This window comes from Lycorma delicatula, chromosome 12 (genome assembly GCF_047948215.1).
Source record: "Lycorma delicatula isolate Av1 chromosome 12, ASM4794821v1, whole genome shotgun sequence".
Lineage (NCBI taxonomy): Eukaryota > Metazoa > Arthropoda > Insecta > Hemiptera > Fulgoridae > Lycorma > Lycorma delicatula.
Window position 1 is genome coordinate 29,894,838 of NC_134466.1, and position 24,702 is coordinate 29,919,539.

The 24,702-nt window shown below is 28.3% G+C and overlaps 1 protein-coding gene across 2 annotated transcripts; it reads left to right on the top strand.

Moving 5' to 3' along the window:
- Positions 1 to 962: 962 nt before the first annotated feature.
- Positions 963 to 24,304, top strand: LOC142333191 (protein takeout-like). Of its 2 annotated transcripts, none has more exons than XM_075380155.1 (7): positions 963 to 1,303; positions 18,700 to 18,814; positions 19,572 to 19,664; positions 20,654 to 20,801; positions 20,899 to 21,032; positions 22,334 to 22,483; positions 24,007 to 24,304. In XM_075380155.1, exons 2-7 carry the CDS (start codon positions 18,700 to 18,702, stop codon positions 24,156 to 24,158), a joined length of 792 nt encoding a protein of 263 aa, XP_075236270.1. In that variant the 5' UTR covers positions 963 to 1,303; the 3' UTR covers positions 24,159 to 24,304. The 2 variants fall into 2 exon arrangements, with proteins under 2 accessions (XP_075236270.1, XP_075236271.1); XM_075380156.1 differs by having other exon boundaries at positions 963 to 1,278.
- The last annotated feature ends 398 nt before the right edge of the window (positions 24,305 to 24,702 follow it).

Here is a 24,702-nt window from a genome sequence, read left to right on the forward strand (position 1 = left end):
TATTTCAATAGTTTAGCGTTTTATAATAATTTAAATAAATTTTAATAATTAAAATTAATTTTAATTTTAAGCGTTTAATTGAGAAAGCCTGAAATGTAACAGATGTTTTTATACTGTAAACAAGTATTAAAGATCCCAGCTTTTTACTGTTTCATAAATATTGTTTTTGTTAATTAATGCTTATTATTAGTGTTTCTTCTGTTATTTGTCCAATTTAATCGTTTATTTTGTGTAATATTTATTTAAAATTTACTGATTTTGATATTGTTTTAACATTCGAAATTGCCACCTACTGTTAGATTTTAAGTAAAAACTTAATTTTAAATGGTTTTTAACCGTTTTAAATGCTATTCAATTTATAATAGAGCTCAAACATCTTAATCAATTTTTTCCTCTCGAAAATATGCGCACTCCCGTTTTGAGTCCGCTTCTGTTCAATTTTCCTGACAACTTCCCTCTGAATTGTGTACGTCATAGAATAATAATAATAATAAAACATATCTTTAAAAATCAATGAAATAAAATTGATATTTATATAAAATAAAAATCCGTAAGTATAAAAACAAAAAAAAAACCATGAAACACACCAAATTGAATTAAGGTTGAACGTTTAAAATGAGATGATTACAATTAAACAAATTTGTCCACCATCAAAAACTTTTACGCTCAGTGACTTTCTCGCGCATAGATCACATTTTATGAAATATATTTTTTTTATTCACAATAAATATATATTAATTTTCTCAGAACGATTCATGTAATTACGTAAGATCAAATAAAATAAAAGTACATTGAGTATTTTAAAATATAGTTTCATGAATGCCGACCGTGTATTCGTTATATGTGCATTGAAAAGTATATAAATACAAGAGCAATAAATAAGAAGAAACGAAGAGTGGGATACATGAATAAATATTATGTAGGGCAAACACGAATTCTACAAAGGAAAGTTAACAGTAAGCAACTGGTTAGTGGACGGCTGATACAATTTAGTTAATATACTGTGAGGTAGTTCTAGAAATACTCGTACATTAGTCAGTTCATTACGCATATAAAGTTGATTACCTTGAACGAAGAGCCTTTACCATCCAAACAGGCTGTTGTCTAAAGGCCGTTATCTCTATTTATTTCCATTGATTGAACATTGAAACAAACACATTAGCTGCATTGAAATAAAGTTTAGGATATTTTTTCACACTACGTAAATTTTAATTCGTATTGAGTACTATAAGATTTATAATTATTTGAGCAAATTCAGTGTTTCTAAATTATTTAAAGGTAATACTTATCCTCTTCTTAAAACGTAAGTAGTTATATTTGATTTATTAACTATTTTTTATCCGTTTATAGATTAAATGGTAATATTACACAGCAATAGTGTGTCTCGGCCTTTCATCCAGAAGTCTTGGGTTCGAATCCCGGTCAGGCGTGGCATTTTTATACCCTACAAAATTCATTTTCATAAAGTTACTATAATTGTTGATAAACTGTTGCTTTGTATAAAATATATTTATTTGCATTCGCTACGTGCTGCATGTGGTACCATAATTTTGATAAAAATTTTATATTTTCCCGCCATTTTTTATTTGTTTATTTTTTAATAATAAAAAACGGCAAACCGAAAGATATTCTATAATTATAAAGTTTTGAATAATATTTAAAAACGTTTTATTTTTCCTTATCACTATTTCTTAATGTGTTTAATGTATTTATAACATTTTTGTTTTGTTACCATTTCAAAACTGTTATGTGTGTCGTTAATTTGTGAAACGCCATAATAAGCATGAAATAAAAATACAGTATGAATGTCAAGAACCAATTGAGAATCAACTGCCAACAGGATCGCTCGGAGACTATAAAATGCTCGGAGTTGAAACTGATCAGGCAGGAGGAAAGTAAATCTATCAGATTTATTTCTAATCTTATATAGCAAGGTATAAAGTAGTATGACGTATGTAAAGATTAGCTAGTGAAAGTTCTGGACTTACCTGAATTATGTTAGTTACAATAGTTGAATATTTTATTACATTAAATATAAATACTTAAACATATGTTACATGTTTTACATACAAGTGTAATATTATTTTGATAGTTAAATTGGTTAACCTATCCTTGTGCTTATGTTTATGTTTCTGCAATATTTGCTAAAAAGAATGGTTACTTATTTAAAAACTACCAAACTAGACAGCAGAACTGTTTTCCTGTAATTCAATGCAATTCTTCGACTTACGAGAATTCTTCGCCTTATTATGTTTTAGCTCCCATTTTTTAATAAATTGTCGAATCATTTGAAAAATTTTCCCACTAATTTATTTAAAATACAATTAAAAATATTTCTTTTATGGAAGTAATGTTACTCTATTGATGAATTTTTAATTAAAAATAATTTAAAAAAAGACGATATGTGCATTTCATTCAAAGTTTACGTTTGCGGTCAAATAATTTTCAATAGCTGCTTCTGAATTGTGAATAATTTTCTAAGTTATATGTGATTTATTTAACTTAACATTATTTCATATATTTGTATTTAAATAATTAACTTTGAACACGTGTATTTTTTTATCTTATAACTTAATTCGTTTTTATATTTATAGTTATCTCATAATAACTTATTATGTCCATCAGAATAAAAATTTGCTTTATCTATCAGATATATAACATTTTTTCACCTGAATAACTGAAACAATAATTTCTATGCATAAGTTTAGTAAAACAGGTAATGCAAACCTCTCTTAATAAAGTTGTATTACACCTCAAAAATATAAGAACATATGCAGGATTATATTTAAGCATGCAAACAGCTTTATACTGCATATCTGAGAAGTATTTGGAGACACAATGAAGTGGGGTTATACGAAGTTAAAAAAAAATCTACATTGTGGTGGGTTTCTACTTTTTATCCGCCACATTGGATTTGTCATCAAATTTTATTTTTTTAAATAGGAAGGTGGACATGTAACACATGATTTCAGTTTAAAATTTTACAAGAAAGACAGTGTTGAAACTCGTTTTTCCTTCGTTATCGAGTTTTAAGCATTCAAATTTGTAATGACGGAAAAGTCGTATTAACAATAATACGAGGTAAAACGCGCTGGACGAACAATTTTATTGCATTTTACATTCATAACGAATACAATAACAAACTTTAAATAGTGCTATAATATTAATAGTAATAAACAATAACTAATAATTAACAAGACAACAAATTAAACGACTATAACTACTGATATTATATTCTAAATAAAAATTAACTTCCAGTGTTGATATAAGCTGATATTTATTATTTATCAGCTGTTAATTTACAACAATGCAGTTTGTATTATGTTGAAACAACTTCTCATTTCATCTTTTTACTTCAACATACTTGTAATGATAAAATTTGAAAGTGTTAGCAAAAATTAAGTTGTAGGCCTAGTGGTTCAAATTTATCTTTTGGTGAAAGTTATATTATTAGTTTGCTGGTTCATTTATTAATTTTATTAAATATTAAAGCTTTAAATAACAATGTACCACAACAGAATATCATAAAGATTCGCCTACGTTTTTTTTTTTTGCTGATTTTTCGATTTTTGCTGTATCTGCCTCATTGGAACATGTCGTACAGCCGCTTCATGGAGGACTTATTTGGTGCATCCACACCAATATTTTTGGTAAAGACATTCTGGGTTAGGGCTCATAACTGGCACATCTAATGTATTGGGAGACAATGAATGTGCTCTGCTGCATTGTATAACCCTTTTTCATCAATTAAATCGGCAAAAAAAGAAGGAAACATTCTTCCATAAGGTTGCATCACTTTTTGAACATTCTGTAGTAAAATAAAATAGTCTAATTGGATCAAACTTTGTACGTCGTGGTTTTTTCTTTACGTTTCATGATCCTCTCTAAATATAGAAAAAAAATTACGTTGGAAAATCTCCGAATGTATTTTGGCATAATTGAGGTTTCGTCAATTATAACCAAGGGCGTATGCATACCTGCGCACTACCGACTAAACCTCCACCCTTGGCTTCCCCCTTCCTGGTCTGCTTATAAAAATATTTATAATAAATCAGAAGACGAAGGGGGAATCACACTCATAACAATCCAAAAATGTCACACACCACACAAACAACATTACTGGAAGCAACACATACAGCACGTCAAATACATACACCGGCAACAAGTACCTGCAGAAAACAGGACAAGCTACTAACATTCACAACACCCACGTGTTACACACCCACACAGCCGTCAAGACAGAACTCTTAAATAGTGACACCATTTACCAGTAGCCACCATCAGACGCACGAGCAGAGTGTCCTCAGTCTCATCGCACCCAGGCAACCCCCACACATACGACGGGGAGCCCCCTAGCCAATCAGCCGAGGATCTGTCCGCCCACACGCCCACCCGCGCTATTCTCCTCTGCAGGATTCCTCATATAATTGGAGCTTCCTCATGACCGTCCTGACGAATCTTTCCACAGTCTTCCAGGTGAGGTGAGGTGGGTCTTCCAGGGTATTATAGGTGAGGTGTGCCTCATCTTGTAATAGGACTCATATGGTATCTTTAGGGCGAAACATGCGCTCACGTCTCAGGTTGCTGAGCATCTCTCTACGCTCTATGGCGAATCGCGGACACAAAAAGAAAATATGTTGGGGGGGTCTTTTACACTCCGGACAATTTTCAGATTGATCGAGCCCGAATCTATACGATCGTTTACTTGAATTGGTTACAACGATTTGATTAAGGGAGGTAAATCTTTTCATAATAATTTATTGCCTGTTAGAAAACTAAAATACATTCTGATGGTGTTTGGTTTTATTCAAACGCCCATAAAACGAGATTTTTTTCTGGACAAAAGATCACATTCTTGTACTTATTAGATGATTCAATTCCAAAATTATGTCTCTTTGGTTATATATTTGGGTAATTTATTCAGGGGTAGGGGGAAATAACATACCTAACTTTGTTGCTTTTTTCGTTAGTTATCATTTTGGTTGATATTTTCTAATTGAATCAATCGATTTTTATGGAATTTTGAACTACAATTTCTGAGTACGGGTCATTGGTGCTAATTCATGTTGGTTACAATTGGCAAAGTGAGTGAACAGATACAATTACTATGGGTCCCCTATTTCACAATTTTATTCATAGAGTAGAATACTATTTATTACATAATTCAATGGCATTTAAAAGACTTATACGTTATTATCAAAAGTGTAAAAAGTCCAGATACTAATCCTATCAATAATTGTAGCAAATAAACAGTATTATGTACATTAAAATATAGTGATTGATGATATTAAATCTTATTAATAATTTAATAAGAAATTAATTACTTAGAAATAAATAATGTTTTGTTTACTGAATTTTCTTAGGAAGAGTTCAATGTTTTTTACTTCCTTGTACGAAGTAAAGGAAATACTGTGATAACGAAAAATTTTGGTTTTCAGATTTCAACAGAAATATCCATTTTGACATCCCTGAACCCATTTTGACTAGTTTCAATGTGACGTCTGTACATACGTACGTATGTATCTCGCTCGTGTAATTAAAAAACGATTAGCCGTAGGATGTTGAAATTTTGGATTTAGGTCTGTTGTAACATTTAGTTGTGACCTCCCCTTTTGATTGCAATCGACTGAACCAAAAATGTTCAAAAAAGTTCAAAATCCAAAAAAATTTGGATTTTCAACTTTTTCTTAAGTGCAGTAATAAGCCTTCATTGTGAGCTTTTCAACGATTTATCATAAGTGGTACTTATGTTCATTGGTTTCAGAGTTATAGCCAAATAAAATTTTAATTAATGATTTCTTACATAGGGGAGGACAACGGTTCGAATCAGACTTCATCTCCTTTTTATTTTTTTTATATTTTTTTTTATAATTTTAATATATTGATTTATTATAATTATTAACCTCTGACTGTAAAAAAAATTACGATAAATAATAATAATTGAATTATAACAAAAACAAAGAAAAAATATCAGAATTTATTAATGAAATAAAATTTTATGTTCTTTTCATTTAAAAAAAAATGTGTATATGTACGGTAATTTAATAGGCGTACAATAAAGTCATATGGTGCCCACATCAGATTTTTTTACTTCCTTGTACGAATTAAAGGAAGTATTGTGATCGCGAAAAAATTCGGTTTTTAGATTTTGATGGAAATATCCATTTTGACTGTTTCGGCATGATGTCTGTACGTAAGCATGTACCTCGTATAACTCAAAAACGATTAGCTATAGAATGTTGAAATTTGGAATTACGATTGTTGTATCAAGTTGTGCACCTCCCTTTTTGATTTTGGGATTTTTTGGACCAAGTGCCCAAAAAATCCCAAAATCCGAAAAATTTGGATTTTTTTACTTTTTCTTAATTGCAGTAATAGGCCTCATTGAGAGCTTTTCAACGATATATCATAAATGTTACATATTTTATAAGTTCCAAAGTTATAGTAAAATTAAATTTTAATTAATTAAATATTTGGATCTTACAAGGAGAAGGCACATCGGTTCGAGTTCGACTTCATCTCCTTTTTTTAACTTTTTTTTTAATTTAAATATATTGATTTATTAATAATTATTAACCTCTGATTTTAAAAACCTTTTTTTTGCAATAAATAATAATTCAATAATAAAATTAAAAAAAAAAAAAAACATCGGAAGTTATGATTGAAATAATATTTTATTTACTTTTCATTTAAAAAAAGAAGTGTATTTATAATTTAATAGTCGTGCAAGGAAGTCATGTGACATCAGATTTTTCTATGAGTAATAACCTCGCAAATTTCCGCAGTTAAGTTATAAATAAGTTTTTTTTTTGGGGGGGAAATTCTCAGAAGAGTCATCAAGTCCGATGACACTTGATGGCATATCTATCATCATTCCTAACAGAATAAAAATAAAACAAATCAGCCAGGTCAAGTAGAAGCCCAAACGGACTGAAAACAGGTTTTCAACCTAATATACAAGATTATCATGTGCGAATTTATAATATTTAGGTGTACTGTAATATAATTAATTGAATTACAGGATATAAAATCTAATTATACATTTATGATACACTTGATTTTTTTATTAAATATTTTTGTTTACCTTTATAACAGACAAAATTTATGTAATTTGATTGTCTCTATTATTTGATTTAGTATATCCTAATAGTAAAAAATTAAGTTTCTTCTTTTAGTATCCTAATTAATTTTTGATAACTTTTATTACTATCAAAATCATATCTATATTTAATCTATCTGATGTGAAAAATTAAATTAGGAGTAAATTTTCTACGAGTCTTTCAAGATTACTTCTCCCCTCCTCATTGTAATAGAGTTCTCTCCCCACCACTACATTATGGCGGGGTTAGACTAAACCGGTATAAATGTTTATAGTTAAATAATCTTTTCTCTCATTTTCATGGCCAACATCATCCTCTGATGGGACATCTGATCGACTGTTCTGTCTTCATATATGAAGAAAGAATTTATCCTTACAATTTGATCAATATGACTTTTTCCATATAAAATATGAATGTAATTAATTCATTCATTATTCACAACACCTTATATGCAGAAATAATAAATCTATGTGGCAGGCTTAGAGTCACAAAATACACGTAAAATAACACAAAACGAACAATTTCACAAACTAATATCAAAATTACAGCTGTAATATATACGTACCATTTCCAAACATATTTCAGTAGAACATTATAAATAAAGCATAATTAAATGTAATTTCCATAAGATCTAACATATTTTACATTTATTATCCTAGCCTGATTATTCAAAAAATGATGAAGATGTAAAACTACCGCTCCTGAGAAAGATATTTACTTACCGAATAATATCACCTGTCCACTAAAACTACGTAATTCAATTATAATAATTAATTGTTTACAACTATTACTTCAGGCCATTTATTTTATTTTTAATCATTTGGGCAGATTAGGTCTAATGAATAAAATCTTGTTCTCATAGGTCTATGAAAGAATTTGTAGGTTTCATTAGTTTTAATATTAAGAAAATTTCTGTAATAATAAAAAAAAAAAACTGTCAACACAGTTGTTTCTGATGCACGGTTTACACATAAAACTTAATTTCAAATATTTATCATTTTATTTAAGTGTAATATTTTTTGTTTATTTAATTCAATGATTCTAATTAAAGCGCGCGCGCATACGGTATTTGATTCGCGCGGGTGTGGCAATACTAGCGGTGACGGTCGGAACTAACTAAACTAATGTAATTTCACTACTTAAATAGAACGAATTTCGCTTCTACAGTCGGTAACTGTTGTATCCGCGAGGCTTAACGCACCAGGTACTGAGACATCCGGGCGATTGAATTCATTTTCTCCTAACATCACCCACTAAATAACGTACCTCTTCGATTTATTAGCTTTTATTAAAAAAATACCCGTGAGGTTTTAGTAACTTTTCTTCGGACTTCATCTCATTTTTACATAATCAACGAAAACATTTATTCCTTCGTGCTGTAAGAATTGGAAGATTTTTCAGATTGGATTTGTGATCGATCTTTCGCTTCGTTAACGCATTTGAGACGATCCATTTTCTCTCCCAGGATGAATTATTTTGAGACGTTCATCTTTTATGATTTAAAAAATTTTTTTTTTTTTAAACTGACTAAGTTTTGTCTGTGGAATATGATGAAAGTACATAGGGATTCATCTGTATACACTACTAGTCAGCCCATCTAGTCAGAACCTGGACTCTCTGATCCCTGACCGGAGATCGGCCCAGGCGAACCCCGGGGCCAACTCAGGGGCTCCTCGGGGCCTCCCAGAACTATGGGGCTTACTCCAGGGCCGCAGAGCTTTCTTCGCTCGCCATTCTCGTTTTACAGATGGACGGCGCCTTGGACACCCGCAGAGCTCACCTTGGTTGCCTTTCCCATCTACCCATAGAGCTCCGTTCCCAGAATCTCCACACTGTTCGTTATCCTCATGACTTAGAGAATAATATTGATAAATAACAATGAAAGTATTCAGGCTTTGTAAAAACCTGAAAAAGAAAATAATTATAAAAGATAGAATAATAGTAACTATTGTAACTAAAATACACACCTTTGACGACGAAAATTCATAACTAATTTCTTTGCCTTGGTCGCAGAAATATAATAATAAAGTACAAGGATTAATCTATTTTTTCCTTAATGAATATCTTTAATTCACAACTCCACCCTCCTTGGGGTGAAGAAATAATGAATATTTTTAATATTTTAACCTTCAAGGGAGCTAGGGCCTCGGTCTGTGGCTTAAACCTTGCATAGTATAATACGAATGTATCCTGAAAATTTGAAAGAAATCGACCGGTTGATTTTCGAGATGAAATATGTCTAAAAACTCTCTCATTTATGCCAAGAAACATAATAAAAATTTTGTTGCGATTCATCATGTATTTTTTTTTATTTATCCCGAACAAACAAAAACCATCTTCATCTTTGTATAATCCGTATACCTTGTATACATCCGTATACAAGGTAATCATGGATTATTCAGTTCATTTTAGGTTTTAATATAAAAAAAATGATATGGACACCACATGACTTTCTTGTACGTCTACTACATTACATATTCACATTTTTTTTAAATTAAAAGTACATAACATTTTATTAAATTAATAACTTCTGATATTTTTTCATATTTTTTTTTTTTATTTTTATTTTTGAATTATTATTTATCGTAATATTTTTTTTACAATCAGAGGTTAATAATAAATCAATATATTTAAATTAAAAAAAGAAAATGAAGTTGGATTTGAATCGATGTGCCTTTTCCTTGTAAGATCCAAATATTTCATTAATTAAAATTTCATTTGGCTATAACTCTGGAACCGATGAAAATAAGTACCACTTATGACATATCGTTGAAAAGCTCTCAATATGTTCAATGACAGCATATTACTATAGTTAAGAAAAAGTCCAAAATCCAGATTTGTTTGGATTTTACAACTAGATGTTACAACAGCCCTAAATCAAAAATTTCAACATCGTACAGCTAATCGTTTTTGAGTTATGCGAGATACATACGTCACGCCGAAACTAGTCAAAATGAATTAAGGGATGGTCAAAATGGATATTTCCATTGAAATCTGAAAACAAAAATTTTTCCCGATTACTTCTTTTACTTCGTACAAGGAAGTAATAACAAAGCAACATACTTACATACACGTTTTATTGTTAAACAGAGCATTTCAGAGAGTTCTGTTCATAATACTTATTAACTTCAAATAAATTCTACATGAGCACCTTTTCTGACGCGTAAAATGTCTAGACGATATTCAATTTCATGCCGCATATTATGAAGAATAATTGGCGTTATTCCATTAATTTCCTTCTTTGTAGTTCATTATGTTGAAAACTTTCGTTGCGTACACCCTGTCTTTGACAAACCTACAAAGAAAGAGATGGAATGGCGTAACGTAAGAGGATCGAAGTGCCCAAGTAATTGGTCCATCACGGCCAATCTAACGTTAAGGAGGTTGTTTAGTCCCTAACATGTAAACTCTAGTGTGGTGGTATGCCATCTTATTGAAAAACAAATGTAAATTTTGGGTTGGCAATGTTCAATTTGTGGTGCTGCATACTGCTGTAACATCTTTAAATAACTAGCGCTAGTAATCGTTGGCTTCGTGAAGAAAAAATGGTCTGATTACTTCATAAGCAGTTAACGCATAACAAAAGTGAAGTTTCGGGTTATCAGATTGTGTTTATCGAGCGACATGAGATTTGTCGTTATCCTAAATCCGACAATTATGATGGTTAACGTGACCAGAAACATAGAAGGTGGTTTCGATACAGAAAATTACTTTTTCTAAAAACATATTATATTCGCTCACTTAATCAAGAATATTCACGGTGAAATTGTTAACGGCGTGTGTATGCCCCGACTGAATTTTGTATGCAAGATTTTAGGCGCGTGTGTAGAACCCTCACAATTATCAATTGCGGCATTCCCAGTTCTAAACTACTACGGCGAGTCGATTTATCCGCGCTTCTCTGAAAAGTTTCCCTTACTCGACTCACAATTTCCTCAGATATGGGAGATTTGGCAACACCTATTTGTATACTATACTTCTTGTATCCTTATAACTGTTGATACCAACGTTTAATAGAGTCTTTATTAGGACGATCACGGGCGTAATCTAAAAGAAAACGTCTCGAACAGTAATAACAGAAATTTTATGAAACAGAAGTTTATGAAACCATAAATGTTCATTGCTTTCACCTGCACGGTAACCTCAACTGACGGTTCCCTTTATAGTTACATCCTGCCGGTTTGTTCATCCAAGATCATCAGTAACTCTAGTACGCGTACCTACACCAATGTTTGAAAAAAAATCAACGTGCGCTAAATTACTTTGTTAATTTTTTTACTAACCCTAAAATGCGTTGAATAATTTACGTTCACCTTTATTTTTACGATTTATATATACGTCATCATTTTTTCTCGTATATCAGATCTTTTGACCAAAATAAATCGATTGTATTTGTCCCACCTTAATCCTAATTCTTTTAAGATTATTTTAACACTCTTACTTCTCTGAACTCCAGCACTTTTTTGGAAGTTAGATCGAAGTTTTTCTGTTGTAGGATTTCGGTTTTTTTTTAAACGGCTAACAAGCCGTTTTTTAGTTAAAGATCGATTCGTTCTAACTTACTTAAAAAAACAAATACGTAGAGAATGATAATTCTCTACGTATTTGTTTTTTTTTAGCGTGGAACAAGATGAAGTAACTGACCTTGAAGTCCGCTTTTAACATAGAGATTGTATGATTTTTATCATACAATTTTTATTTTATAATAATAGAACGAGGCTAAAAAGAAGGTGAACATTATATTCTGTGAGATTTTTAATCTATCATCATCATTTCTTTATACTTAGTAAATCATACAATTCTTGCAATTAATTTCAAGGTAATTATTTTTAATTGTGTTACAGAGCAATTATAATGATTTAATTGTATATTTATTTTGTTTGAATTTCCCAGCGAATAAAGCCAGAATTAAAGGGGAAAGTGTGGTGATCATGTCAAAAATGGGGGAATCGGTTTTTTTTTTACAAATCTTACGTTTTATAGTCCAACTAGTTATCTAGATTTAAAAAAAAAAGATCTATGTGCTTACGTATATGTGCCGTACTGCTTTTGGTCTTATATCTCAGGACTGACCAAACCGAATTTCTTCAAATCTGGTTCCAATATTTCTACATATGGGACAGTCATCATGTGTTTTCTTTTTTCAATACTTGTTCAGGAAGAGAGGGATATCGCGAAAAAAAAAACAATTTCAATTTTCTTCAGATGCATTTTAGAGAAGATTTTAAAAAGCAAATTTGTTATCTACAATGTATACAAGCCCAAAAAAGTTTTTCAAAAATCATCCCACACTTCTTAAAACTGAAATATATGTTTTTTGTGTTATTTTGCTCTATTTCCATTCTATTAAAATATTTTTGAAAGTTTTTACTTCATATATAGAGCTATCAAGAAATGTCTTTTAAAATCATAGACCCCAGAACTAAAATGCAGTAAAGGTTTTGAAAAATTCTCTTTTTCTTATTTTAGGGGTGTTAGATTTAGAGAAAACGTTACTTAATCAAATTTGTTAAACATAACCTACACAGAGCATCATAAATATTGCCGGGACTTACATAATTTATTCTACTCGTGAAAATAATGGAAAAAGTTAATATATACCCTAAAATGCTTTGTTTTCGAGTTATGGCTAGTGAAAGATTTCACTAGAATTTCATCTATCCTGGTGAAATGAGGTCGTACTAAAATTATTAGGATTTTAATTAAGGAGTAACATTAGTGACTTCTTATGGGTTTTGACCTGAAAAATTGAATAGAATAAGTTCCAGAACCGGGTTTGCAGTAGTTTTTGAGAAATTTGGAGTGAAAACCAATAAATTGGGGTAAAAACCCCTGTTTTTTAAGTTTTTATGTTTATAATTTAGTAGGCGTACAAGGAAGTCATATTTTGTACGCATCAGATTTTTTGAAGTCTGTTAAACTGTTACATTATTTATTAATTTCTGTATGAAAATAATTTATTTTTTTATCTACACGTTAACCTTGCAAATTATTAAACTTTCCCAGACTTTAATTTGGCCAAATTATTAAAATATTACTGTAACAAAAAAAGGTAAGCTCGTACTTTCAATATCTTAATAATAATGGATATCTTGATTAAAAAAAATAATAATAATATCTTTATTAAATGGGTAATAAACGCAAAAAACCTTTAAACAAAAGTTGTATAGAATTTAATTTTGAACAAAATGGTGTAAGTTGAATAAAACAAAGAAAAGTTAGAGAAATTCGAATTTTATTTAGAAACAATATTACGTACAACATTTGTCAATAAAGTACTTATTTAATGTAAACAAAAACCATATTATTTTTTGGTGATGTGAAAAATTTTAAATACAAAATTTACTATTAAAAATTCTGTTAAAACGTTAAAAAAAACTAACAATTACAGAACAATTGTAAAATAAAAATTACTTAAAAAATCATTTTTTTATTGATGACAAGAAGTAAAATAAATTATTTGAATAATTATTATTTCAAAGTTGGCAATATAACAACAGCTGATCAGAAAGTGTGCTATATTGGAAGGTGCATAAAGTATATATGGTACTGTAAAATTTGCTGTCGTTAGCGAAGGTTTTCAGTGAATTTTAGTTTGAACGTGATCGATTGAAGTAAGAAGCCGTAGTTATTTACAACAAAGAAATACGCTGACACCGGTATTCATTTTAGGTGTATATAATGGTAATGCTACAGTTGCTGTAATAGAATATGAATTCCGTTTTCCGAGTCGTAGGATTCCAGATCCCAAAACAATTAGCGCGACTTTCGCAATCTTCGGGAAACAGGTTCACCACTTAGTATATTCGTACCAGTTACCAACGATCTATCCAATAACGCTGTTATTGATGAAATTTTTATCGATGCAATTCAGGCGTCAGTACAAGTTGTCTTTCTAAGCGGATCGAAGTTTCGCATTTGATGGTTTGGACACTTAAACAAAACAAGTTTTGTTTAACCTTATCATAAACAGTCATTTCAACATCTACACCTAAGAGACGGTCCGCTTCGCTAGGAATTCTGCAACTGGTAGAATAAAAATCGACAATTCTACAAGTACATTTTACTTTTATACGGATTTGAATACTAGATTGCAGATACCAGTGTTGGTATTTTGTTAACCACACAGCTTAGGAATGGTCGTCCTTAGACTGTACAAGACTACATTTTATTTACATTCATACATATCATCCTCGTTCATCCTCTGAAGAAATACCTTACGGTGGTTCCGGAGACTAAACTGAAAAGAAAGTAAGTCACAAGGTTGTTTTGTTAACCAACGAGGAAAATTTCATTCGAGATGGCGTCAACAACTTACGCAGTGAGCATACGTGGACAGAAATAAATTCTTGGAAGGTAATTTTCAACATCCATTTGCGACCTTCTTCACAATCAGCTGTTTGGACCGTACATTTTATCTGGCCGCTTAAATGTTGAGGTCTACTTGCACTTTCTTCAAGAACAATTGCAACAGCTGCTTGAAAATGTTCCTCTAGCGCTGAGACGCAATGTATACTTTCAGTACGATATCACGTTTTCCTACTTCTTTCGTGTCGTTTTCACTTACTTAAATGATCATTTCCCTGTGAAATGGATTGGTCATAAGGGTACACATTCCTGGTCACCATGATCGTCTGATCTAATACTCTAAGATTTTTGTGTCAGGATGAATGAAAAATATTTTATACAAAACAAAAATACATTCTCGTGAGGAATTAATTGTCTGCGTTATGGATGCGACTGAGCAACTTAAGGACAGCCTTGAAAAACTAAATGAGAAACAAAAGCAATACAGATGCGTACCAAGAAATGTGTTGAAAATGGCGGGCTCATTTTTGAATATTTACTAGTATTATAAACTGGTACGTATAATGCAGTTCGATATAGTGTAATGTTTCTAAATAAAATTCGAATTTCTCTAATTTACCTTTGTTTTATTCAACTTACCTCAGTTCATTCTATTTAGAATTAAATACTCTACAAGTTTTGTTTAAACGTGTTTACTACCTATTTAACGAAGTTATTTTACGTCAAACATAAAAAAAACAGGGGTTTTACTCCATTTTATTGATTTCCAACACAGATTTCTCAAAAACTATTGCATATACGGTTCTGGTACTTATTTTATTCAATTTTTCAGGTCAAAAACCATAAGAAGTCACTAATGTTGCTCCTTAATTAAAGTCCTAAAAAAATTTAGTACGACCTCATTTCACCGGGGTAGCTCAAATTCTATTTAAATCTTTCACTAGTCGTAATTCGCAAACGAAGCATTTTAAGACATATGTTTATATGAACTTTTTCCATTTTCACGAGTAGAGTAAGTTATGAAAGCCCGCGGAGGACTTCGTGATACACTCTGAAGATGAATATTTTTATAAATAAATTTTTCTTGAAATTTATTCTCCAGGTATAAAAAAAAACATTTAATTTTAATTTTTGGTCTAACTCTTTTAATTTTGATTATAATTTTTATTTTTTTGTATTTTTCATTAGTTAAATGGCTATTAAAATTAAAGTAGTTTTGGGGACTTTATCATATTCCTGATCCAAAATGAGAACCAATTTTTTCCGTTACTTTCATAAAAGTTATACTTTATTATTTTTTCAATATTTTTAAACAATTGTCTTTTAAATAAATTATTTATTCTTTATGTCCAGTTACAATTCAATCTTTTCATTAATGAGTAGAGAGGAAATTTTGTATTTAGAAAGTTCTAATTGTAAATAACAATAATAATAGTTGTTGAATAATAAAATTCAGTTTTATATAATATATATAAATATACATACAAAACCTTCAAATGAGAAACTTTCTCTCTCTCTCTCTCTCTCTCTGTGTGTGTGTGTGTGTGTGTGTTGTGCATATTTTTTTATAAATATTGTAATAATTTGTTTTTAATAGAGCAATTCAACATATATTTGTAAACTAAAATTTATTACACTTACCCACATTTACACTTAGCCCACATTATGTTAATTTTAAGTATGATTCTAACAGATTGATGCATACGTTGGAAAACTGAATTTTTTTGGTAAATACTATGTAAAGAAAATTTCACAATTTTTTATAAGAAGTGATTTATATACTTTTATACAAAGCAAAAAATGTATATCCTTATACCTAACTATTCCACTGATTTATTACACGCATCAGGAAAAATGATTTATTGAAACAACATATAATAATGTAACAAAATTAAATTTTTACAATATTTGTTACAAATATTTTTTTTTTATTAATAAATCTCTGAGTTTTAAACCATCAGGTTTTTCATCAATTTTCATTTTATTATTATTACCCACTTGATATTTTCTTTGATGTATTTTTGTATCTGTAATCTCTTATTTTTTTATATGTCATTGGTTGATTAGATAACACAAAGTTTTCTTCAAGTTTTTATAATTTAGAACTAGTAAAAATGTTTTTCCAAACTTGAAATAGCTGATGCGGATATGTTAAGTTACTGAGACTCATAAACTCAACAAATGTACCTCAGTTGAATGTAAGACAAGATTTAAAAATTTGCTTCTCTTGTGACCTAGGCTCTATCAAAGTTTTATTTGTCTCTAATTAGATTTTAATGATAAACAATGTTAATTGGATTATCTAACCACGATGTGAACATGGTCTTTAAATAAAGTTTTTTGTGTTGGAATCATGTATTTAATTTTACTGAAAGATATGACAGCAATTCAAAGTTGCTGTCAAGTTGATGAAGTGATTTGAACTGATTTGTGAATCATTTTTTTTTTACTTTTGGCCTACCAATGCCAGAAATAAAAATGTCAAACGTGATACTTTGTGCATATAAAATAAAGATGAATAATTTAAACAACTCTCTGCATAAAGGATTTCCTCTTTATGACTAAAATTACCTCTTAATGGAAAACTAAAATTTCCTCTTTATATTAATACAGATACGATATTAAAATAGTTTGTATGATATTATTAATACAAATAAACGTTAATATACATTAATTATACTTTCTGAATTAATCAGCTGTTAAACAGCTGATTTTTACCACTAGACCAACCTGATGGATTACTTTCTATTAATACAGAATTAATAAATTAACAAATTGATGAACTTATGATATCAACTTATTAACTTCATAAGTTCATATGATATCATATGAACCTATCATATTTTTATGAATGAAGGACTTATTCATAGTTTCAAAAAGATCTTTTTGAACCATATTTCCTAGTATTCAGAAAGTAAGCTGTTTTAAGTTTATTTCTTATAACATTTTTAATTACTTTTTGTAGGACTGCTTTGAGTTTCAATTTTCTCTACAAATTTCTTCTTTTATTTAAAAAAAGTGAAAATTGCACTCTGTTTTTTTCTAAGTTCAGTATTAGTTCAAAATCTAAAAGTAGAAAACAGACTTGAAACACTGAGTTATTAGAATGGCAAAATAATATGTCTACCTTTGATAAAAAATCCACTCTACTTCTTTGTTTCTTTCCATTTACCTTACTATTTGATATTTTCAGTGCTATTTTTTTGTTTCCTTATTTTTTTTAATTTCCATATCATCTTATTGTTGTTCTTTCTATCTTACTTGACATATTATATTAGTTATTACACTTTTAACAAATTTTATTCCCACAGCTAGTTGTAAACTCTCTCTCTTTTCATCCTAGCCTCTGTACTACTTATCTCAGAATACGTATAATAAAATCTTTATATTATCTATACAATTTTAAATAAATAGTTCAAGTATTACACACATCATTCCTAAAAAAAGCTTGCCTTTAAAAAAAAAGCACATTTACTCTGAAATAAATAAAATAAATCTTAGTAAAAACTATCAGATTTAATTTGAAATAATGATAATACAAAAGTTTTACTGAAATTTTATTCATTAAAATTAACAATAATATAAATTACTACATAATACGTTAAAATGTTTTCCTGCTTATTAGAAACAGATTCAGTTGTTTTAAATTTTGTAACATCACTCTTTAAAGTATTTAGAAACATATACATGATTTAACAAAAAAGTATCCATTCTGCCCATATGGGCAATATATTAAAAACACATTTTTAAAGAAAGTGGTTGAACCAGAATTTCAAAAAATAAGGAATTTGAGAATTTTTTTCAGAAAATTATTTTTTCATAATCTACCTTACTTATGTTTAAATATAATGTAAACAAATCATTCGAGTACAAAGTTAGGAGAAGAAAACCATTTCCTACATGGTTTACAAACTTCCAGACATATTGTCTGTCTTCTATTATACAACAAAGCATCAGCAGTAATAAGAAAAATGAAAGCAACAACCTATAAATAAATAATGATAAATTATTATAAATTTTATAATATTGAGATGTTCTGTGCAGATCAATTTCATTGAGCTCTAAGAACAAAGTATGGCAATAACGAGTAAATCATTTTTTCTATTTAATAACTTTTATTAATTTTCCTTTTAAATGTGATTCTACACACCTACAATTCATTTTAGATAAATAAGTAAAATTTCAGTTCTTTAGGTGAATATAGCATGTACAGAATATTGTAATATAAAACACTCGATGCACTTTTTCTAATAATATATTTTTGTTTTGTTTATTTTATTTTTAATTCCAGATGTATTCCAGTTATATTATAAGAAAATACATTTTCATGTATAAACATTTCTTAGCAATTTTATTTATCCTGAATATGGGTTTTCCTTTTACAACTACAGATAAATTAAAAGATTGTAAGTATTTGTAATTTTTTATAATTATTTATTTTTTAATAAATGTTGTAAAGCTTTTCTATACAATCCATGTATTGCTGTTTGGTATAAATGATAATTACATTTTTAAAATTGTATTTCATTATTTATCAACGTGATGAGTACATTTTCGAGAAAAAAAATTTAATTCATCTTCAAAATTCAATTTATAATCTTCAAAAGTCAGCCACAATAATTCCAATTGTGGCCCTATGCCAGAAGATCAGCTGCTTTTATTAGAGCTGTGTCTTTTTAGTGATATGGCAACTTCGTATACCTATGAAAACTGTCCAATGGGTTGCAAAAAAAGTAAAACTACTGGCTGAAGTGATTATTAGATAAAGTTAGGATTCCTATTCTTGTTCCTAATCAATCAATCAATACTAGTCTGTAATTTTATATATAAGTTACAGATTAAATTATAAATTTTACATACGAGTACTTAAACAATATAAAATTAGTAATATACTTGATTGGATAAAACAATTTAATTAATAAATAAACATAATAGATTATTCAATAACTTACTAAAGGGTTATATCAGCATGAGTGCCATCAATGAAAGAGCTGCAAAAACGTTTTTAAAAGATCTTCCATAAGCATATTTTCGTAAATGTTGTTGTAAAATATATATTTAGAAAATAAGTCATTTTTTACATCTGATTTATTATTATTAAAAAAAAAAATATTTTAAACGGTGGATTTTTTATTTTATTAATTTTTTCTTTAATTTTTCCAGCTGATGTAATTAATGTATGCCATACATCTGATCCAGGTTATAATCAATGTGTCAAGAAAATGCTTCATTCACTGAAACCATATTTAATTAAAGGTTGGTTTAATATATTTGTATTTATTTGCTTAATAATTAGTACGTTTTTCTTTATAAACAAATCTTTACCTTTTGAGTAATATAAGTTCTGTTTCTTTCCTATCATCCATATTTCATTACCAAAAGTTTTATAAAGTTCATAAAACAACATTATTTAAATGCTAACCATCTAATTTAATATTGAAAAAGGAATGCTCTGTTTGTGCCTGGATGAAGATTTGAGAAAAGAAGACTGAAAAAATATTAGAATCATTAGAAATGAGAAAATAAAGAAAAATGGAGTGGATAAAATGGAAAAATGAAATGAGAGCTGAATAAATACTGAACAGAACTGGAGAATGTAAAACTAATTAAATAATAATTATCAGAAAAAGAAATTAGATGGGGAGAAAAATGTATTAGATAAAATGGTACGTCTATGAGGAAAGAAAAAGTTTCAAGTAACTAATGAAAACAAGGAGAAATGAAAGTTACAAGCAAATAAAAATGTTGATGGAAAACTTGATTGCCTTGATTGCCTTCAAGGTTGGTGCGAGCTAAAACCTGGCAGATTGCAAAACATTCATCATCTTTTTGAAAAAGGATAAATTTCAAGAATAAATTACTGTATGGCACTAATAAAATCAAAACACATTTTTATTTTATTTTATTTCTTTTTAAATACAAAAATCAACATTTTTATTTTAAATGAAAAATGTTTCAACGCAATTTAAAAAGTAATTAAATATGTTTTTAAAATTTATAAGCAGGTGTTAAATATTAAATTCAAGTTTAACATTGATGCAACCTATATTTCATATAGAGCCATCAGATGTTAACATTAAAATTCTATTATATAACTAAATAAATCTCTTGTTATCTTTTAATGAAAATATTTACTAACAATATAACTGCTATCAGTAAATTTTTAATTAATTGTAAAGCATATTTTATCCTAAAAAAAAAAATAATTACAAAATAATCTTGTTTTTTTTATTCCTTTGTTCTAGGTGTACCAAAACTAAAAATACCTTCAGTTGAACCAATGATAGTTCCTCAAATATTGATACAACAAGGATCAGGACCAGTATCGATTGATTCAAAATTTACAAATCAAAAATTTCATGGAATTACAAATTATACAGTTACTAGCTTAAAGTATGTATTTTATGTGCATTTTATTCTGAAAAAAGTAGTAGTCTCTATTAACAATGAGTAAAGAAATTTCTTATAATCTGTTTTTTATTCTTTTCAGAATTGAACCAGATAAATACAGAATTGAATTTGATGTCAGTTTACCATGGTTATATGTAGAAGGAGATTATGCAATTAAAGGTCAAATGTTAGTGTTACCAATATCTGGAAGTGGGGATAGCTGGAGTAATTACAGTTATGTATTTTTGAAAATTCTATATTTTTTAATTTATGCATGTATATATATATATATATATATATATATATATGTGTGTGTGTGTGTGTGTGTGTGTGTGTGTATGTGTACATGTGTGTGTGATTGTTCTGTCAGCTGCGCCAACTCACAGCTGATTGCCCATTAGGCTTCTGACTCCTGCTAGATGGTGAGCAAAGCTGTTCTTTTAAGACATCTGAGGTTAGAGGAATATGATAGCCACAGGAAAAATATTTTGAGTAAGATTTAGTAAAAAGGTTGAACTTTACTTCTTTAATTTAATTTATTAAAATTGAATAAACTATTCTCGAGACATGAGTTGTCTAATGGAAAATGTTTTTTGTAACACTGTTTTTATAAGTAGGTGATACATGTAATTTTTAGTTACAAGTGAGATATGTGTATTGTACATATAAATTAAAGTTAAGTCGAAATATAATCACTGGGATAGACTTTATTCTTATGATATCGATAATAAGTAAAGTATTCTGATATCAGAAGTATTTCTGATTGTATTATTTCAATTTTTGCTCATTATTTTGACTCAATTGATTATCTTAGAAATAGAAGTTTTCATAATTAAAATCTTATTAATGTGTTGCCATTTCTTCAGCTGACCTACTAAACAGTGAGTTATCCCTTTGATGAAAAAGATTTTTATCATTTACTACCTCAATTAAGGTGCATGTCACAAATAAATAACAAACGTTACAGGATAAAAAAAACCAGTTTTCCCTGACTTAAAATCTTTTTTTAATTTACATTCTGAGGATGAATTTCAGTAAAGAATTTCTAAAAATTAAATTAACAGTTGCTCATAAGTTTTGTAGAAACTTTTTCAAAATTTCAAACCTTAGCCTTCCATAATCTTATGGCAATGTTCTTTCAACTTGTAGACCATGTACTACTTTTTTAAAAACAATTTCCCTTTCGGGTAACAAGAAGTTCTTGTACCTGTAGAAACAGCGGAAGTCCGACTTTTAATGGATAATTACACAGTTTCCTTTGGAAGTTTGGTAATAAATTTGTTTGAGTCCCTTTTTTATACAAAAAAATTATACTTATTCAAAAAATTGACTGCTGTATTGTAAATTCCTTGTGCAATTTTAGAAAGTCTTCACCTCATTATATTGCCTTTTCCTTCCTTGTATAATGTATATTTAATATTAACATTAACATCAAATAGTATGTATTTTGCTTAGACTACTCGTATTTCAAAGATGTTATCTTTTTTTAATCTGTATTATGAATTACTGACCTTTTTTATTATATATTTTTACAGCATCTGTAACTGGTAAAGCAATTATTAATGGTCACCCAGAAATAAAAAATGGCAAAAAATATTTTGAATTAGATGATTTTAAATTCAGTATTAATGTAAAAAAAGCAATTATTCATATGAATAATCTATTTAATGGGAATCAACAATTAGGTAAGAAATAAATCTATTATACATTTTTTTTTAATATTTATTGTTATTTTTGAACATTATGATTAAATATGATAACATTAAAGTTACTAGAAATTTCATTTTTCAAATTACATGCAAATTGTTCTTCAAGAGCTAATTATTCAGCTTCGTTTTCAAGAGTATTATTAATTTTTAAATAATTTTAATCTCTTGTTTAAGATCCACACCTATTTTTGTTTTGACCGTAATAGAACAGCAGCAACAATAGGATAGACTTATTAATGATATAATAATAAGAGTAAAAGATGAGTCAACACAAATATTATTTATTATATTAAATACTTTAGATAATAAAATAATGTCAATATAAAACTTTCAAAAACAGTTTTTAAATTAAAAATTTTATAGTAATAACAATGACGTTGTAACTTTGCTGTGTAAGAATTGATATATTTTCTTGCAACAAAATTTGCATGTCAAGACTGGGAAATCATCATCTGTACTTTGTTGGAACATTTAAAACTGCAATGCAGTAGTATTCAGATAGGACTTTTTTTTTCAGATAACCAATGGTTTTGGATAACTTTACAAATAATTGATATTCTATTGTAATACAATCAAGATGTATTATGTTTGTTTAATTTAACAGTTTTATATATATATTCTATGGTTAAATCCTTGGAACCTCTTCAGTAAATAGCGTATTCTAAATCCTGAAATATCTTTCAAACACAAGACTTTCCTTGGCCATTATATACATGATATAAAGTGAATCATTTGTTGTGATAATTTCTTTGTGATTAATTCACCATATTAGCTTGTAACTTTTAATTATGAATGTGGAATAGAAATTTCTATGAAAAATGAAAAATACCATTTCTAACCATGATTCGAACCTCGGACTTTTCAGATAAAAACACTTAGATGCTACCATTCTACCACAGAGGTCAAAAAATTGAAAACTAGTTTTTTCTAAAATTCTTCTGTTATAGAGTGATCTATGTTTACATGAAGCTGAAATAAATTCATGTTGCTAGGTCTGATTTTCATAAAATTATTTTAGTTATTTTGATAGGCATCCAGAATTATAAACTTGTTGAGATATGTATTTTGCAATTTAATAATATTTTAATTTAAGTTAGAAATTGAATTGAATATTTTAATTTTTGTTGTATCATGTAACTAAACAGAATAAACACTTTAAAATATATTATGATAGTTATAATACTTGCATATATTGACATAGTATTCTATGACTGACATGTAAAATACTGGAAGTTTTTCTTCTGTAAGATACTTTTTTTTGGAGTAGTTAAGGATGAGCATCTTCTTCAATGGAGTTAGCTGTAGTACGACTGGTATTTGAAGCACTATGATTAACTCCATTAAGGTGTTCCTAAATGGCTCTGAAAGATCCTTTAAAAAAAATTACATTGTTTTTAAAATTAATTTAAAAAAAATTATTTTAAAATTAATTTAAAAAAAATTATTTTAAAATTAATTTAAAAAAAAATTATTTTTATTTTTATTATTGCATGTTTTAGGCGATTCAATGAATAAGTTTATGAGTGAAAATTGGGAATTGGTATTTCAAGAATTAAAACCAGTTGTAGATGAATCGATTAGTGTTTTGTTAAAAGATATAATAGTTAAAGTTTTTAAAAAATTTACATTTGATGAGCTTTTTCCTAAATAATTCTGTAAATTTTTCTGTTAATTAAAAAAAATATACATAGATTCTGTAATAGTTTAAGTTGATATACTGTAAATGTTTATATTATTTAGTTTTTTATCTGTGATAAATAATATTTTATTAAAAACACTACTTTTAATTAAAAAAAACCTATTTATTCAATACTACCTCTGCAGCAGTCCTACTATCCTGCTATTTGGAAACACTTATTAAAAAAAAAAATGATTTTAAATAAGTCGCTAATAAAAATAAGTAATTTTTATTGCTAATGTCAGTAGTAAAATCATGTCGATTTAATACATTTTGTATTAATGTTACATAACTTTAATTACTATTATTTTAAAAAAATATTTCTGATTTTATAAATGAATTTAAGCCTTTCAGAAAATATTTCTAAGTATGAAAATTTTCAAAGCATATCTGCTTAATAGAACTAACATATTATTAAAGGCAATTTCATTACTTGCAATACATATATTGGGTATAAATTAAAAGTTTTATGCAGAGAATACAGTTTTTATGAATTACAAACATGACCATTGATATT

Bases quoted from the DNA above. Each gene is read 5' to 3' on its own strand.
- LOC142333191 (XM_075380155.1), top strand. From the start codon at position 18,700: ATGTATTCCAGTTATATTATAAGAAAATACATTTTCATGTATAAACAT. The intron at 20,802-20,898 runs GTATGTATTTTA...TATTCTTTTCAG, and splicing joins TATACAGTTACTAGCTTAAA to AATTGAACCAGATAAATACA. The intron at 21,033-22,333 runs GTTATGTATTTT...ATATTTTTACAG, and splicing joins GGATAGCTGGAGTAATTACA to CATCTGTAACTGGTAAAGCA.